Source organism: Marmota flaviventris, chromosome 9 (genome assembly GCF_047511675.1).
Source record: "Marmota flaviventris isolate mMarFla1 chromosome 9, mMarFla1.hap1, whole genome shotgun sequence".
Taxonomy (NCBI): domain Eukaryota; kingdom Metazoa; phylum Chordata; class Mammalia; order Rodentia; family Sciuridae; genus Marmota; species Marmota flaviventris.
In genome coordinates, this window is record NC_092506.1 from 96,716,773 (window position 1) to 96,733,558 (window position 16,786).

The 16,786-nt window shown below is 36.6% G+C and overlaps 1 protein-coding gene across 5 annotated transcripts in view; it reads right to left on the minus strand.

The window, feature by feature from the left end:
• The window catches only part of Alg9 (ALG9 alpha-1,2-mannosyltransferase), an 84,863-nt gene extending 68,555 nt beyond the window's left edge, over positions 1-16,308 (minus strand). For 2 of the 5 annotated variants that reach the window (XM_027930705.2, XM_071616697.1), the window contains exons 1-6: positions 16,098-16,308; positions 15,090-15,228; positions 13,215-13,349; positions 8,278-8,348; positions 3,442-3,530; positions 731-866 (exon numbers count right to left, since the gene is read on the minus strand). In XM_027930705.2, the coding sequence (XP_027786506.1) occupies positions 731-866; positions 3,442-3,530; positions 8,278-8,348; positions 13,215-13,349; positions 15,090-15,228; positions 16,098-16,228 (701 nt within the window). In that variant the 5' untranslated portion in view covers positions 16,229-16,308. Of the gene's footprint in view, positions 1-730; positions 867-3,441; positions 3,531-8,277; positions 8,349-9,304; positions 10,323-13,214; positions 13,350-15,089; positions 15,229-15,504; positions 15,890-15,928; positions 16,042-16,097 lie in introns of those variants that run through there. The other 3 variants (XM_071616699.1, XM_071616696.1, XM_071616698.1) reach the window with 3 other exon arrangements.
• Positions 16,309-16,786: the final 478 nt, after the last annotated feature.

Below are 16,786 nucleotides of genomic sequence, written 5' to 3' on the forward strand. Positions count from 1 at the left end.
TAAAATACAAAATAGGGCTGGGGATGTGGCTCAGGGGTCGAGTGCCCCCGATTTCAATCCCCTGTACCAACCCACCGTCCTCTGCCAAGAACAAAAAACAATACTGGGACAAGGAAAAAGGGACTGAAGCAAATTCAGATTTCAAGCCTTGATGAAGAAGAAAATGTATAGCATAGTATGATGCAGTGTGGGGGGGGAAAATATCAGTTAAACAATCAGAAAGCCTCGATTCAAAAGCAAACATAATCTTAAATATGAATTACTCAAACTTTTGGAGTCTATTTTTTCAATTATAAAGCACTAATGATCTCCTGCAGAGCTGTTGTCAGGTTCTGGAATAAAGTTTACAAAGGGTTTAGCAGTGCCTCAGATACAGCAGATGCTTAACAGCCATTACTATTATTAGAATTAATCATAATAATAAGCATTAAGAAAAACATGCTTTTGGGTTGGGGTTGTAGCTCAGTGGTGCAGTGCTTGCTAGCATATATGAGGCAATGGGTTCAATCCTCAGCACCACATATAAATAAATAAAAGTATTATGTCCATCTACAACTTAAAATATATTTAAAAAAAAGTAAATAAAAACATGCTATTGCTTCCCAGAATCTTCATAGGCACAATCGATTCCTATAACTTTAGGTGATACCTAGATAATATGGAGTTAATTCAACATTAAGATTTACCTTATGCCCAGGAATATATGAGAGGAACTATGTTAGTATCTTACCCAAGAGCCGCACTGAATGGCCAGCCTAAGATAGCCCCAGCTGCTACTCCCAATACAGCAATGGCAGTCTTGTCCATATACCATCCAGTCATGGCTATCAACGTGGTATACATACAGAAGCTACTAGGAAGGAATGCTATAAGAGTAAAGAAATGAAAGGAGGGAAGGGGACAAGAGTCTAAGATTAGGTATCAATTATTAAAAATTAACTTACGCTGAAAAATGTCAATAACTAGCAACATATTTTGGGCAATACAATACAAGAAATAGCCGGTAAAGGGACCTTCCTTTAAAAAGAATGTTCAATGATTTTCTTATTTTCTCACTCTTTTTAGGTATCAACACACGGCCCCAATTATAGACTAACCTCATCATTTTTCTCCTAGCCTGTTCCTCAAATCTAAAACTTATAAATTCCAGTTTCCTCAGGAATTACTCCAGGTTATATTTCCAGGCAGACAAATGCTTTAAAAGTCTTATAGCCATAGCCAACAATTTATTTCTGAAGAAAGTTATCTTTTAATAGTTTCCTGAGACTGTCCTAGTTCCTAACCTGTACCTTACAGTAATTCTAGGAAGTCTGACTCAAGGACCAGACATTGGATGGCAGCACTTATTTTATTTTTCATACCAAGAATTTAACTCAGGGGCACTTAAAAACTGAGCCACATCATCAGCCTTTTTTTTTTTTTTTTTTTTTTGAGATAGGGTTTCACTAAGTTGCTTAGGGCCTTGCTAAGTTGCTGAGGCTGCCTCTGAACTTTCGATCCTCCTGTTTCAGCCTCCCAAGTCACTGGGTTATAGGCGTGCTTGCCCTACCATGCCAGTTCAGCAGCACCACTTTGCATCCTGCATCCACTGACATAAAGAATCTGGTCTTTGGATAGTCTCCTAATTATTTACATGTACCTTAACCTTGTTGTGGTATACAGCAGAGGAATGAGCATATTCAGGGCTTCTGCAACAACAATCAAAGTATTTCTAAAAACTCTGAACAAAAATGTAGATCTGAATAGGTGTAAGAGGGCATGCCTGTAATTCCAGCTACTTGGGAGGCTGAGACAAGAGGATAACAAATTCAAGGGCAGCCTCATCAATTTTGAGAGACCCTGTCTCAAAATTAAAAAGGAGTGGGGGCAGCATTTTAGATGTAGGACACTGGTGGAGAACTTGCCTACCATGTACAAGGCCCTGGGCTCATACCTAGTACTGGGGAAAAAAATTCAAATCTGAATCTCTCCTGCTGCAAAAGATCTGATCGTACAGCAAGCACTAGAGAAGAAAAATCAATTGATTTTAAGAACTACAAAAAAGAAGCAGTGAGATTTAAGAAACTCAGAACAGGGTTCAGAGGCTCTGTATCAAAGCTTCCTTTAACTTATCTGTGCCTCAACTGATTATACAAAATTAAAGATATTCCCAGAAATCTCCCACACATAAAACTCAATTTTTAGAGTGGCAAGGTAACTAAAAAAACATGAGGTACAACGTTCAAAAATAAATGCTACATAATATGATGCCATCCAATGCTATCAATTCCACCTACTGAGGTAGAGGACAAAAGTACAGAGGTATCCATGGTCTCTGCCAGCTTCCAGGATAAAGCATCAACAAATTTATGACAATGGATCTCAAAGTTATTCCAGGGTAGAACCCTGAGCTTTCCACAAAGCAACATTAATTTCAATATATTCAGTGGAAAAGTAAACATGTAATTTTGTGCCAGATACTATTTTTGTGTATACTATATTTTGTATATATTTAGTATGCACATTAGATTCTAGATTATACAAGCAGAAACTAAAATTGAGACAATGACACCTAGTAACTTAATTTTCTAGTAACTTAATTTTTCTAGAGAACTAGTAATTGACAGTATACCTTTTTAGCAGGCTGTATTGGTTCAGCACACAAAACACAGATGCTCAATGGCAGCACAGTTTGAAAGGTTTTATTCTAAATTCCTAGAAGCTAACTTCAAAATCAAAATAAATAAAAAAATAGAAGATTGCACATTTCAAATAATGGGCAGAAAACAAAATAATCAAGAAAAGAGTTTTTAGGCCCAAAGAATAACGTTTTTTAAAATTTTTTTAATATTTATTTTTTAGTTGTAGTTGGACACAATACCTTTATTTCACTTGTTTATTTTTATGTGGGGCTGAGAATAGAACCCAGGATCTCACATGTACGAGGCGAGTGCTCTACCGCTAAGCCACAACCCCAGCCCTTTTTAATTGTTGATAGACCTTTATTCTATTTATTTGTATGTGGTGCTGAGAATGGAACCTCATGCCTCACACATACCAGGTAAGTGTGCTACTGCTGAGCCACAGCCCCAGCATTCTCAAAGAACTTCTTAAAAAAAAAATCACTTCCCTTCCCATAGTGGCCAAGAAAGGAAGTGGGTGGTTGATGCAAGAATGTAATAAAAAGCACCATGGTGAGTTTCAGTTATGAATTTTGACATCTAGTAAGTTCTTTTCACCTTGCTAAGTTTCAGTGCCTTCACCTGCAAAAATGAGAAAATGTTTCTCTTATTTATAGCACGGGACTGTTGTAAAGGTTAATCAAGATAATGTAGATAAGGGTGCTCTGCAAATTACTGACATTTTATACAAATATAACCTATGTCTGGACAAATTTTTCCTTGCAATACAACTGCAAATCATGGAAGAAACTGCTATCCCCTCACCTGTACTTTTACTTACCAGATGATGAACAAAACATGCCAGTGCTGAGCACCAAGAAGGCTAGCATCATTCGACTCACATGGAGCCCAAACTTTTTGCACACAGCCCTAAAAGGCAAAGACTATTAGTATCACAGATAATAGACACAGACATTTTAAATCAAAGAACATGTTATCAGAGATAATACTGAAAATTTAAAGTCAAATATAGAACTCATTTGATAAGTTTGCTAGCATTTTCATGTGCATCTTACTCCTGACATAGGAGTGAAGTTCCCTATCCAAGAGGAAATACATACTTTACATGCTAAAATTATGAGCCAGGCAAGCACTCTACCACTGAGCCACAATCACCGCCCCAGGTCTCTTTTTTTTTTTTAACTCCACAAATTAAACATTTTTAGATATTATTATTGCTTTGTTCAGATACACTTATGTGATAGCCTTTTCCTTGCTCAGATTCCTTATTTTGCTTGGAGCTTCCTTCTGAAATCATTTTGTTTCTTTACAAGTACATCATTTAGAAATTCCTTTAATGAGAATCTGTTAATGGTAAATCCTCTGGGTTTTGGTTGGTTGGATTCTTTTTTTTTATTCCTCTTCTGAAAAGCCTTCCTTTATTTAGCTCGATTGTGAGATGATTTGACTGAATACACAATTTTAGAATGACAGCCATTTTCTCTCAACACTTTGAAGACACCTTTTTTTGTCTAATATTTTTTCTAGTATTCCTTTATAGATATTCCAGTAGTTCTCTGTCAACTTTTAACATCTTTTTCTTTGTCCATGGGGTTTTACATAGTTTCACTGATTTCTTTTCATGAATATAGTTTGGGATATATAAGATTTACTAAATCTAGAGATTATCACTTTTCCCACCAATTCTAGAAAATTCTCAGCTACTATTTCCTGAATATTGCCTCTCCTCATTTTCTGTATCATTTCCTAAATTCGGATGAGATCTATATCAAATCTTTCAGCTCTACCTTACATACTTTTTAGCCTCTGACATATTCCTATATTTTCTTCTTCTTCTTTTTCTTCTTTTGGTCTATCAATACTGTATTCTTAATAATTCCCTCAAATCAGTCTTCCGGTTTACTAGTTTACTTGTTAGCAGTATCCAAAAAATGCTGTTAAAATTACCTGCTGAGTTTTAAATATCTATAATATATAAGTATTACGAATATTATATCAATATTGCTTATTATACAACATTATGTAAAATTAATAATATGAATATAATTATATTGTCATTTCTACAAGTTCTGGTTCTTTTTTCAAATTTACCTGGTCCTTTTTGTAGTCTCTTTTCTCTTGTTCATTTTTTCAGTTCCCTTTTTTGTTTCTTTAAATATACTAAATATACTTATTTTACTTTTCTTTAAATATACTATATATACTTATGTATATTTAGTATATTTAAAGAAATGTATATTTAGTATATTTAAAGAAAAATATTAGTATATTTACCTAATAAGTATATTTAAATATATATTTAAATATACTTTAATATTTAAGTATATTTATATAAGTATATTTCAATAAGTATATTTAAATATATTTAGTATATTTACCTAATTAGTATATTTAAATAAAATATTAGTATATTTACCTAATAAGTAAAGTTTTACAGTTTAGCTAATTGTTGTTATTTCTTTACTATTTATTTTTTAATTTGTTCTAATTATACTGACAGCAGAATGCATTTTGGCACATTATACACAACTGAAGCACAACTTCTCATTCCTCTAGCTGTATGCAGTGTAGAGTCACACAGTTAGTCATACATGTATATACGGTAATAATGTCCTTCTCATTTCACCTTCCTTCCTACCTCAACACCCTCTCCTCTCCTCTCACTCCCCTCTGCTCAATCCAAAGTTCCTTCATTCTGCCTACCCACTCCCCCCACCATGACGGATCAGCACCAATTATCAGAGAAAACATTCAGCCTTTGGCTTTTTGGGATTGCCTTATTTAACTTAGCATGATCGCCTCTAATTCCATCCATTTAGGATGGAATGCCATCATTTCACTGTTGTTTGTGGCTGAGTAATATTCCATTGTGTATATATACCACACTTTCTTTATCCATTCATCTGTTGAAAGGCACCTAGGTTGGTTCCATAGTCTAGCTATTATGAATTGAGGTGCTATAAACACTGATATGGCTGCGTCACTGTAGTATGCTGATTTTAAGTCCTCTAGGTATAAACCAAGGAGTGGGGTAGCTGGGTCAAATCGTGGTTCTATTCCAAGTTTTCTGAGGAATCTCCATACTGCTTTCCCAAGTGTTTGCACCAATTTGCAGTCCCACCAGCAATGCATGAGTGTACCTTTTTCCCCACATTCTCATGAACACTTATCGTTGATTTTACTCTTCAGTGTTGCCGTTCTAACTGGAGTGAGATGGAATCTTACAGTAGTTTTGATTTGCATTTCTCTAATTGTTAGAGATGATGAACATTTTTAATGTTTGTTAATTGACTGTATTTCTTCTTCTGTGAAGAATCTGTTCAATTCCTTAGCCCATTTATTGATTGGGTTATTTGTTTTTTGGGTGTTAAGTATTTTGAGTTCTTTATATATCCTGGAGATATTAGTGTTCTATCTTATGTACGAGTGGTAAAGATTTTCTCTTATTCTCTAGTTTATCTCTTCACATTCTTGATTGTTTCCTTTACTGAGAAGAAGCTTTTCAGTTTGAATCCATCCCATCTATTGATTCTTTTTTTTTTTTAAATAATTTTTATTTATTTTTATTGTTTAATTTTTCGGTGGACACAACATCTTTGTGTGTATGTGGTGCTGAGGATCGAACCTGGGCCGCACGCATACCAGGAGAGCACGCTACCGCTTGAGCCACATCCCCAGCCCCCCATCTATTGATTCTTGATTTTACTTCTTGCACTTTAGGAGTCTTGTTAGGGAAGTCAAGTCCTAAGCCAACATGATGAAGATTTAGGCTTACTTTTTCTTCTATTAAATTATAGGGTCTCTGTTCTAGTGCTTAAGTCTTTGATCCACTTTGAGTTAATTTTTGTGCAGGGTGAGAGATAGAGGTTTAATTTCATTTTGCTACATATGAATTTCTAGTTTTCCCAGCACCATTTGTTGAATAGGCTATCTTTTCTTCAATGTATATTTTTGGCGCCTTTCTCTAGTATGAGATAACCATATTTATGTGGGTTTGCCTCTGTCTTCTATTCTGTACCATTGGTCTTCATGTCTATTTTGGTGCCAATACCATGACATTTTTGTTATTATTGCTCTGTAGTATAGTTTAAGTTCTGGTATTGTGATGTCTCCTGCTTCACTCTTCTTGCTAAGCACTGCTTTGGCTATTCTGGGTCTCTAATTTTTCCAGAAAACTTCATGATTGCTTTTTCTAGTTCTATGAAGAAAGTCATTGGGATTATTATTTCTGCTGGCTCTAATTCATAATGTCTTACTCCTGTCTTTGTGATTGCCCTATTTTGTGATTTACATTTATTATAATTTCTTGTTCACTAGGATCTTATATCTGGTAATTCTTTGACATCTGGGTTAAAGGTCCAGTTATCAACAGAAATTTTTATAAGACGCCTGGGGAAACTACAATTTAAAGCAAATCTTCAACTTTGGGTTTAGGGAACTACTTGGGTAATTTGAACTCATGCCCCAAACCATCTGAAGACCAACTTATGGCTATAGTTCTCAAAATCAGCACTGGCTTTGTTTTTTCCTCTATTCCACTGAAAGTTAAGACAAAAGGGTTTATTTTAAATCTGACATATTTAGCTGTAGGAAGATTTTTAATAATGATCGTTAAGTTCAAATACCTTTTGATACATCAAAGCATTACTAAAATGTTTGTTATATGCCATGTAAAAAAAAGTGACTGATTATTCTTGTTTTTATTTATTTATTTAGGTACCAGGGATTAAACTCAGGGGCACTTGACCACTGAGCCACATCCCCAGCCCTATTTTGTATTTTATTTAGGGACAGGGTTTCACTGAACCTCGCCATTGCTGAGGCTGACTTTGAACCCTCAATCCTCCTGTCTCAGCCTCCTGAGCCACTGGGATTACAGGCATGCACCACCGCACCCGGCATGGGAACTATTCTTGTTATTAGAACATTTAAATGCTTAATAATACCATTAACATTCAATCAACTGATAGTTACTTTATGAAAGTCAATGTATTTTGTGCCAATAAGAGCAAAGAACCCTGCATTGGGAATAGTTTCTATCAGATATGCTCTAGGGGAGAGATAAATCATGATTCTGTAACTTATAATCAAAAATAAAGTTCTATTAAATCCTACTAATGGATTAACAGAATTAAAATTAATAATATGAGCGCCTGGGGCTGGGATTGTGGCTCAGAGGTAGAGCGCTCACCTAGCACAGGCAGGACCCGGGTTCGTTCCTCAGTACCACATAAAAATAAAGGCATTCTGTGGGGTCCATTTACACCTAAAAAAATAAATATTTAAATAAATAAATAAATAATGATAATATGAGGGCTGGGAATATGTCTCAGTGGTAAAATACTTGCCTAGCATATGCAAGGGTTTGGATTCAATCCCCAGTACCATAAAAAAAATTAATGATATGATATATGAACTTCTCCAAGATGTATATATATAATGAAATATATATATATGTGTGTATACACACACACAGAAAAGAAAATGATAATTAGAAATATTCCTCTTCAACTATTTTTGCAAACAAGAAGTTGCACTTCAGAGCTAGAAGGAAAGTACATTCTATTTCTGATCATTGCCTGGACAATCAGAGAAATGATCTATGCTATAATGAAATTTCTCCTAGAACTTTTTTTAGCAAAGCTTTTATACTCACTTGTAAAAGTAAAGTTCACAAATACAGCTCACAAAAGCCAGAAGACATCGCAAAAAGTAAAAGACAAGAATCTGAAAAAAACCCAGAAAAATAAAACAGAAGTCACAGATAGGAAACAAAACTCATAAAAATGAAATCACTGTCATTTGTCATCATCAACAAACTGTTCTATCAACTGATACAAGTTTTTGAAAAGCCATATGTATAAAGAACCACACAAACTTTCATATCCCTAGACTCATGATACCTATTTCCAGCAGCAAGGGGAGCCATTCATGAAAATGTCAATTGCAATTAATTTAGTAAAAACTGTCTTAAAAACTTAAAAATGTCCAATTACAAGGATATAGTTAAATAAATTATGCTATGTTGATTTCATGAAATATTATATAGATATTAAAATTCATAATTACAATGATAGTAGACAATTTCTCGCAATATAATACTCATTCACTCCACAAGCACTTCAGACAAAATATATTAAGTAATAACTTCTCACAAATGACTAAGTGAAAATGTACAATACAATATTATTATACATTAGAATTACAGCTATGAAAACTATATGTATATGAAAAGACTGTGAAGAACTATAATACATGGTAAGCATAGCTGTGGCAGCCTGATGGAATTTAAGTTAGTATTTTTCCTTCTATCTTCCAAACTTCTGTAATGTGGTTTTACTAATTTGTATTAAGGACATCAATTTTAAAAACAAAAAATAACAAAAAAAGTAGTTATACTGAATAGCTTTTTATACTACAGAATACATATGTTGTGAGAGCACTGAATTCCTCAGAACATAAGCACTAAATACAAAGTATGATTAATACAAATACATATAAGTTGGAAATACTTTCCATGTTCGTTATTGTAACAAAATCTCAAAATGAGTCCAATAAAATGATCCAAGTAATTCCAGGTTCATTAATACAATAAAATATACTATACAATGAATACTACTATAGATGCTATTAAGAACACAGATATGGGGGCTGGGTTTGTAGCTCAGAGGTAGAGTGCTCACCTAGCATGTGTGAGCTACTGGGTTCGATCCTCAGCACCACATAAAAATAAAATGAAGGTAGTGTGCCCATCTACAACTAAAAAATAAATGTTTAAAAAGAAAAATAAAATGAATACAGATGGGGCCAGACACAGTGGCGTCCGTCTGTAATCCCAGCAGCTCAGGAGGCTGAAACAGGAGGATCACGAGTTCAAAGCCAGCCTCAGTGAAAGCGAGGTGCTAAGCAACTCAGTGAGGCCGTGTCTCTAAATAAAATACAAAACAGGGCTGGGGATGTGGCTCAGTGGTTGAGTGCCCCTGAGTTCAATCTCCAGTACACACACACACACACAAACACACACACACAAGAATATAGATAGCCAGATGTGGTTATGCCTGTAATCCTAGTGACTCGGGAGCCTGAGGTAGGAGGATCACAAATTCAAGACCAGCCTCAGCCTGAGTGATTTAGCAAGGCCCAAAGCAAGTTAGGGAGACTCTGCCTCAAAATAGAAAATAAAAAGGGCTGGGATGTAGCACAGCAGTTAAGAACCCCTGGCTTGGGCGGGGGGAGGGGGGCGGGGCTGGGAATGTGGCTCAAGCGGTAGCGCACTCACTTGGCATGCGCGGGGCGCTGGGTTCGATCCTCAGCACCACATAAAAATTAAAAACATAAAGATGTTGTGTCCACTGAAAACTAAAAAAAAATATAAATATTTTTAAAAAAATTCTCTCTCTCTAAAAAAAAAAAGATACTGGGTTCATTCCCTGATACCAAAAAACAAAACAACACCAACAACAAAATTTTAAATATATACATGTGCATACACACACACACACACACACACATATACATCTATATATACATATATAAAGAGATATACATAGATAATTTTTGGCAATTGTCTGTTTAAGGACTCCTAATGGGAGTGCAAATAAACATTTAGAAAGTTAAAGATTAACATGAACTTATATGAGAATTGTATTAAGAAGCAAGACAACAATGCTCCACCTCTACTAATATTCAACACAGTACCTAGTTGGTACAAACACACACACACACACACACACACACACACTCACACACACACACACCAAAAATAAATAAATAAATAAATAAGATAAAAGGAGTAGAATGGTGGAAACTAAATATACTCTTATAGTTTGGAAACAGTTTATCCAAACCATGCGGTGCTTCATGTGCTGGAAGCATGGTCACTGTGCAGTGATGTTAAGAGTGAACTTTAAGATTCTGAAAGAAAAAAAAAAGAGCGAACTTTAAGAGGGAACAAAGAAAACTAATTAGGCCATGGGGCTCCACCCTCATGAATGAATTAATGCTATCTCTTGGGAGTGGGTCCAGTCTCAGAGATTTAGTGGATGGTGCTAGAAAATTCACTTTACCACATAGCAAAAAAAAAAAAAAAAAAAGCTGGATCTTTCCGGCTTAATTTTTTATAAAAATTAAACTTCAAATGATTAGTCTTATAAGTGAAAGGTAAAATTATAAAGAGAACACATATAAATATCTCCCTGACCCACCAACCTTGAGAAAAAAATTGATTGATTTCAAGACTATATCAAAGTTAAGAATTTCTGCTCACTAAGACCATGAAGTTAATGACATATGACACTCCAAGAGAAAGATGTCCAATATCTAAAACCCAATCAGGGGGAAAAAAAAAAAAAAGAGCAAAAACCCAATAGAAAAATAAGCAAAGGACATGAACAGGTAATTCACAGGAAAGGAAATAAGAAGACTAACACATATATGTAGAAACATTCTACCTCATCAGTATCAGAGTAATGGAATCAAAATGAGAAGCATCTCACTTTCACAAGAAAGTAAAAAATATCAAACACTTAAGTGAAGTGACGAAGCTAGAACCTCAATTTTGTGCAGCCATATGGATAGCAATCTGGCAGGACTCAGAGGTAAATAAGCCTAAGGATCCATGTGTGGCATTCCCTCCTGAGCGCATACTTCAGAGAAATTCATACACAGATCCAGAAGGAGATGATACAAAGGTGTTCTCGTTTGGAGTAGCAAGAAGTTAGAAAGGTAGCCATCACTACAGGTGTGAATTATTACCATACTCTCACAGCAACAACCATCTTTCTCTACTCCTCAGCATTACTATATTGGGGCAGGGACTCTCTGAACTACAATTCCCTTTGGCAGATGGTTCTCTTTTGGTTCCATTGACAGAACTAACAGGAAGAAGGAAATTGCTGTTCACATCAATGATATAAGAGGGTAATTGAGGGCTGGAGTTGTAGCTCAGTGGTAGAACACTTGTCTAGCAAGTGTGAGGCATTGATTAGGTTCAATCCTCAGCACCACATAAAAATAAAGGTATTGTGTCCATCTATTAAAAAAAAAGAGGATAATTGATTTAAGAGAAAAACTATGTCAAACATGTCAATTTAAAGTGGATATACAAATGGAAATAAAAAATGCCAAACACTGCATATTTTTAGTTCTCTACTAAGTCTTTCATCCTATATTTTCTCTCCTCTGACAAACTGAAAAACAGAAATGAGATACTAGGTAGAGGAGGGAGGGAGGGACAGTGTTCTGTCATTCTGTCACTTTTCACCAGTGCTACCTTTCTGATCATTTTTTTATTTTTCTTTTTTCTTTCTTTTTTTTTTTTGGTACCAGGTATTGAACCTTTTAATGCTCTATAAATGTGGAGGGAAAAAAAATAGTCAAATCCTTGATAGATCCTTATATAATCTGGCCTCTTCCTACCTCCTCAGTCTCATCTAATCCACTCAACCCCTCTCTATCTCTTCCAAGACTCAAACCTATTTATTCAAGAAGACCATGCTGCTTCTTTCCAGGCTAAAGGTCTTGGTCTACAAGGCTCTTCCCAACTTCTTTAGTCTCATCAAGCCAACTTCTTCAGTTCTCTAATTAGAGACTTCTGCTTTAAGGAAGATGAGCCTTTTCCCTATTCCTCTTGCTAAGTAAATAAAAAAACTCTGGATAAAATATTAAAAATGCACTCAAGAATATTCTAAAGATATAGAAAACACTCCAATCAAGGCTTGTCTCTCTAGCCTCAATACTGGCATAGAAGAGACACAGGAAACAATCAGTGAACTGGAAAACAGAAGAACAGAAATATTCAATGTGGATAACAGAGAAAACAGATTAGGGGAAAAATAAAGATCAGAACTTCAGGGACCTGTAGGACTAATAACAAAAAATTCTTGTCATTGAAATTCCGAAAGGAGAGGAGAAACTGAACAGGACTAAAAAAGTACTCAAGAAGTCCCCAAATTTGGCAAAAGGCATAAACTTAAAGATACAACAATCTGAGCAAACTCAAAAAACTCCACGTCAAGACATCATAATCAAATTCCTGAAAACTAATCAGGTAAGGTCCCAGTTAAATCAATTATTCTTCAGCACTCTGCTTAAATCAGTACTTCCTAATGCTATCCTACTGCACCTTGTATGCACCTTGGATGTATTGTCTTCCCCTGTAAAACCTACCGCCACTTAGAATGACTTGTTCAGTGTTCATCTTTCCCACTGAACTATAAGTTCCATAAAGCAAGAACTTACTTGGTCATTGTTATAGCCATATCACAACGTCTTAGTAAATAAAAGCTATTCCATTAATATTTGTTGAATGAGGTATTATAAATATTTTTTTTTCCAAAAGAAGCCTCCTCTTGGCTGGGTGTGGCAGTGCCCACCTGTAGTTCTAGCTACTGCAGAGGCTGAAGTGGGAAAATCATGCAAGCCCAGATGTTTAAGACCAGCCTAGGCAACGTAACAAAATCCTGTCTGGAAAGAAGAAAGGAAAGGAAAAAAGGTCCCCTCTTAACTATCAATCAGCTTTGTCTCTTCTTCAAACTGTTGCAGAGACTTACCTCTTAATCAGCTGTGATTGCTTTCAAGTCGGCCTGTCCTTACCTTATTAGTTTGTAGAATTCTTGCATGAAATGCAGCTGGCCAGGCATGAAGCAACAGGTAAGCATAGGAGCGAATGGCATACACTGGGGAATATTCCCAAGTTTGAAACCCCTTTCCGTAGATGAGGTAGTGTGTCTACAAGTACAAACAGACAGATTCAGGATTATATTGACCAAAAATCTCTCTTAAGAGGATACACATAAAGTTTCTGAGTAAAAATATTAAAGAGACAAAGGTACACCAAAAATGCAAAATTCTCAACATCTGAAACCAGTGGATCAGAATCAAAATGACCCAATATTTAAAATATTAAGAGCCAGGCATGGTGGCGCATGCCCATAATCCCAGCAACTTGGGAGGCTGAGGGAGGAGGATTCCAAGTTCAAAGCCAGCCTTAGCAACTTATCAAGGCCCTGAGCAACTTAGCAAGACCCTATCTCAAAATAAAAATTAAAATTAGAAAAAGGGTTGAGGATGTGGCTCAGTGGTAAAGAACCTCTGGGTTCAATCCCTGGTACCAAAAAAAATTTTTTAAATAAAAATAAAATATTATGATATAAATTCTACAAGATTGCTGCTTAGTCAACACCGAAAGTTTAAATTTTACTCCTATTTTTTTTAGTAGTCTTTAGGCAACATAGACAAATTCTAAATCTTTTTTTTTTTTTTTTTTTTTGGTAGTTGTAGATGGACAGAATGCCTTTTATTTTTATGCAGTGCTAAGGACCGAACCCAGAGCCTCACAAGTGCTAGACAAGTGCTGTGCCACTGAACTTCAGCCCAGCCCAAATTCTAAATCCTACACTTTCCTTACTATCCACACTAACCATCCTTTCTCCATTTTTTGATGCAAAATATGATCAGAAAATTTTACTTGTGAATTTTCTATAAAAAGAAGCCACAGGTAATGTATAAATATATAAATCAAAAAAACAGCATTATTCAATGGATCGATGGACAAAGAAAATGTGGTAGCTATAAAAATGGATTTTTATGCAGCCAGAAAAAAATAAAATTCAATCATTTGCAGGAAAATGAATGGAACTGGAGAGCATCATGTTAGGCAAAATAAGTCAAATCCAGAAGGTCAAGGGTCAATGTATTTTGTCATGGAAGCTAGAGAGAACAAGGGGATAAAAAGGATCTTGTGAAAATATAAGGGAGACCAACAGAATAGAGGAAGGGGACAGGATGTGAGGAGGGGAGGTAAAGGGGAGGAACTAGGAAATAAAATTGACCAAATTATGTTAAGTGTAAGTACGGAAATCTCTATTATATATAATTATAATGAACCAATAAAATATTTGTGAAAAAGGGGGAAAAAAGAAACAGCACTGTAAGCATATTATTTAGTAACAGTTTATTTTGGTACATCAGAAGAAATAACTAAAAAGATTGAAAGAAAGTGAATGCCTATAGGAAGTGGAACTTGGACATAAGAAGTAGAATAAGGAGCTGTTTTTCCTCCGAGTTTTGTAGTAATTGTTAACTATAAAAACAATGTCCAAGTATTATTTTAAGAAAACATTTATTTTTTTTAATATTTATTTTATAGTTGTAGTTGGACACAATACCTTTATTTAACTCATTTATTTTTTATGTGGTGCTGATAATCGAACCCAGAGTCCCGCATGAGACAAGTGCTCTACGGCTGAGCCCCAACCCCAGCCCAAGAAAACATTTAAAAGGTAATTACAAATAACACTTCTGAGTAAAACACTGAAATTTCCTCCATCTTCAATAGTAGATAAGTCAAGTTTTTAGGCTACTAGAGTGAAAAGCTATTGTTCTAGTTGTCACACTTGTATCTTGATTGTAATAAGAACCCAGCAGCAAAATCAGGAACAAAACCCAAAAACTAAAGGAATCACCTACTGGTTCCCAGTAGTTGAATGTTTCATCGCAGTCAGAGATGTTGCTCAGGAGAGCAGCACATAACCTTGCTGAGAGCAGACACTTGAAAGCAGTAGATCCTTCAGGTGCCCAGACCTGTCCTGCTTTGTTTCCAGATAACCTGCTCAGAAGCAAAGAACAAAACAAACAATAAAAAGCATGTGTCAGGAAGGACCTACTAACCAAAAGGACTAAAATTAGGACAAGAAAGGCAAGGGAGATGAAAGCACTTAAGTCATTCACCTAAGAAGGTGAACCGTTTGTTGTTCTGAGTAGAATGTGTAAGGAATTAAGGCTTTAATCACTCCTTCAACTTTGTTTTTAAGGCATAAGTTCATTCATACACTTTATTTTGTTGCAACTTCAACACTTCATCTCAAACCAACTATTCACTCACTTTAAGGCCTCAAAGCTCATTCTCCTTTTCTTTCTTTCCTTAACAAGGTCATTACTTTCCATGGCTCTATTCATTTTCCCATGTGTTCAAATGAATAGAGGCCTAATATGTGCAAGGTCCATGACCTCTTCGAATTCCACGTGTTGACAGTTCCTAGCCTGCAGTCTCCTGGCTTGGGGAGAGGTGGCTGCGGGTGCTGGAGGCTGGGGGGGCCCACGCAGAAGAGTAAAGGGGGCCTTCGGGGAGAATAAGAGAAGCTGTGAGAAACAGCCTTAAAAAGCATACTCTTTGATCCTGCCAACATCTCCCACAGCTCTGCCAACTCAAGACTAAGAAGCCTGCCCACTCTGGGCCTGGGCCAGAGCGTCACAGACCCGCATTCTCAAGGTTTCTAAACTAGACAAGGATCCCGAGGTGTAGAGACCTAAGGCATAGCAAAAACCGAACTCGGAAGCCGACCCGCCCGAAAGAGTGGAAGCACCAGGCTGGAGGGGCCCGGGCCTCGCCGAGGGAGGCCGCGCGGGTGAAATCCTCCAGAGTAGCCCCGACAGCGCCGGCGGCCGGCCACGCCCCCGCCGCTCCCGCACACGTACTCCGGCCGGTGCTCTGAGCTTCCCGGATCTCGGCTGCCCAGCAGTTCCCGCAACTTGTCCGCGGCTGATGCCGTTTCCCCGCCGCTGCCGCCACCGCCCTTCAGGCGCTGCCGACCCCCTCGGCTAGCCATGACAAGAGAAGGGGCTAAAAAGGTAGAATTCAACACGCTACGAAGTCGGCCAGAGCGCACACATAGCTTGGCTGGCAAACGGTGTCCGCCGAGGGACAAAAGACCTTGACATGCGCAGAAAAGACTAAATTATAATGTTACTGGCCAATTGGGGCAAATTCCTTAGAAAAGAAATAGGATCTTTCCCCATCATGGCTATCCCTTCCTCCTTCCAGCCCTGGCAGTCCTCCCCACTTTAACATTCCTCTTCAAATTTCAGCATTCTTTCTACATACAAAAATCTGTCCTTCAGTTACCCTAATTAAATGAAAGCACAAATACAAAGTGATTAAACGACCTGGAAAGTGAGTTGTGCAGAGAATTCAGTTAAAGATCACAGCACAACTGTCTATCACAGGAAAGGTCCCTAACCGCTCACTTTAACACCTTGCCCTCTCTGTATTTTGGTGATAGTAACAGAGCTAGTAGCTAATAAATGACTGCTTTTAGAGACACAAAACAGTAATGCCAGAATATGAACTGAAAAGTAAAAGACTTATGAAATTCTGTGGAGCAAAT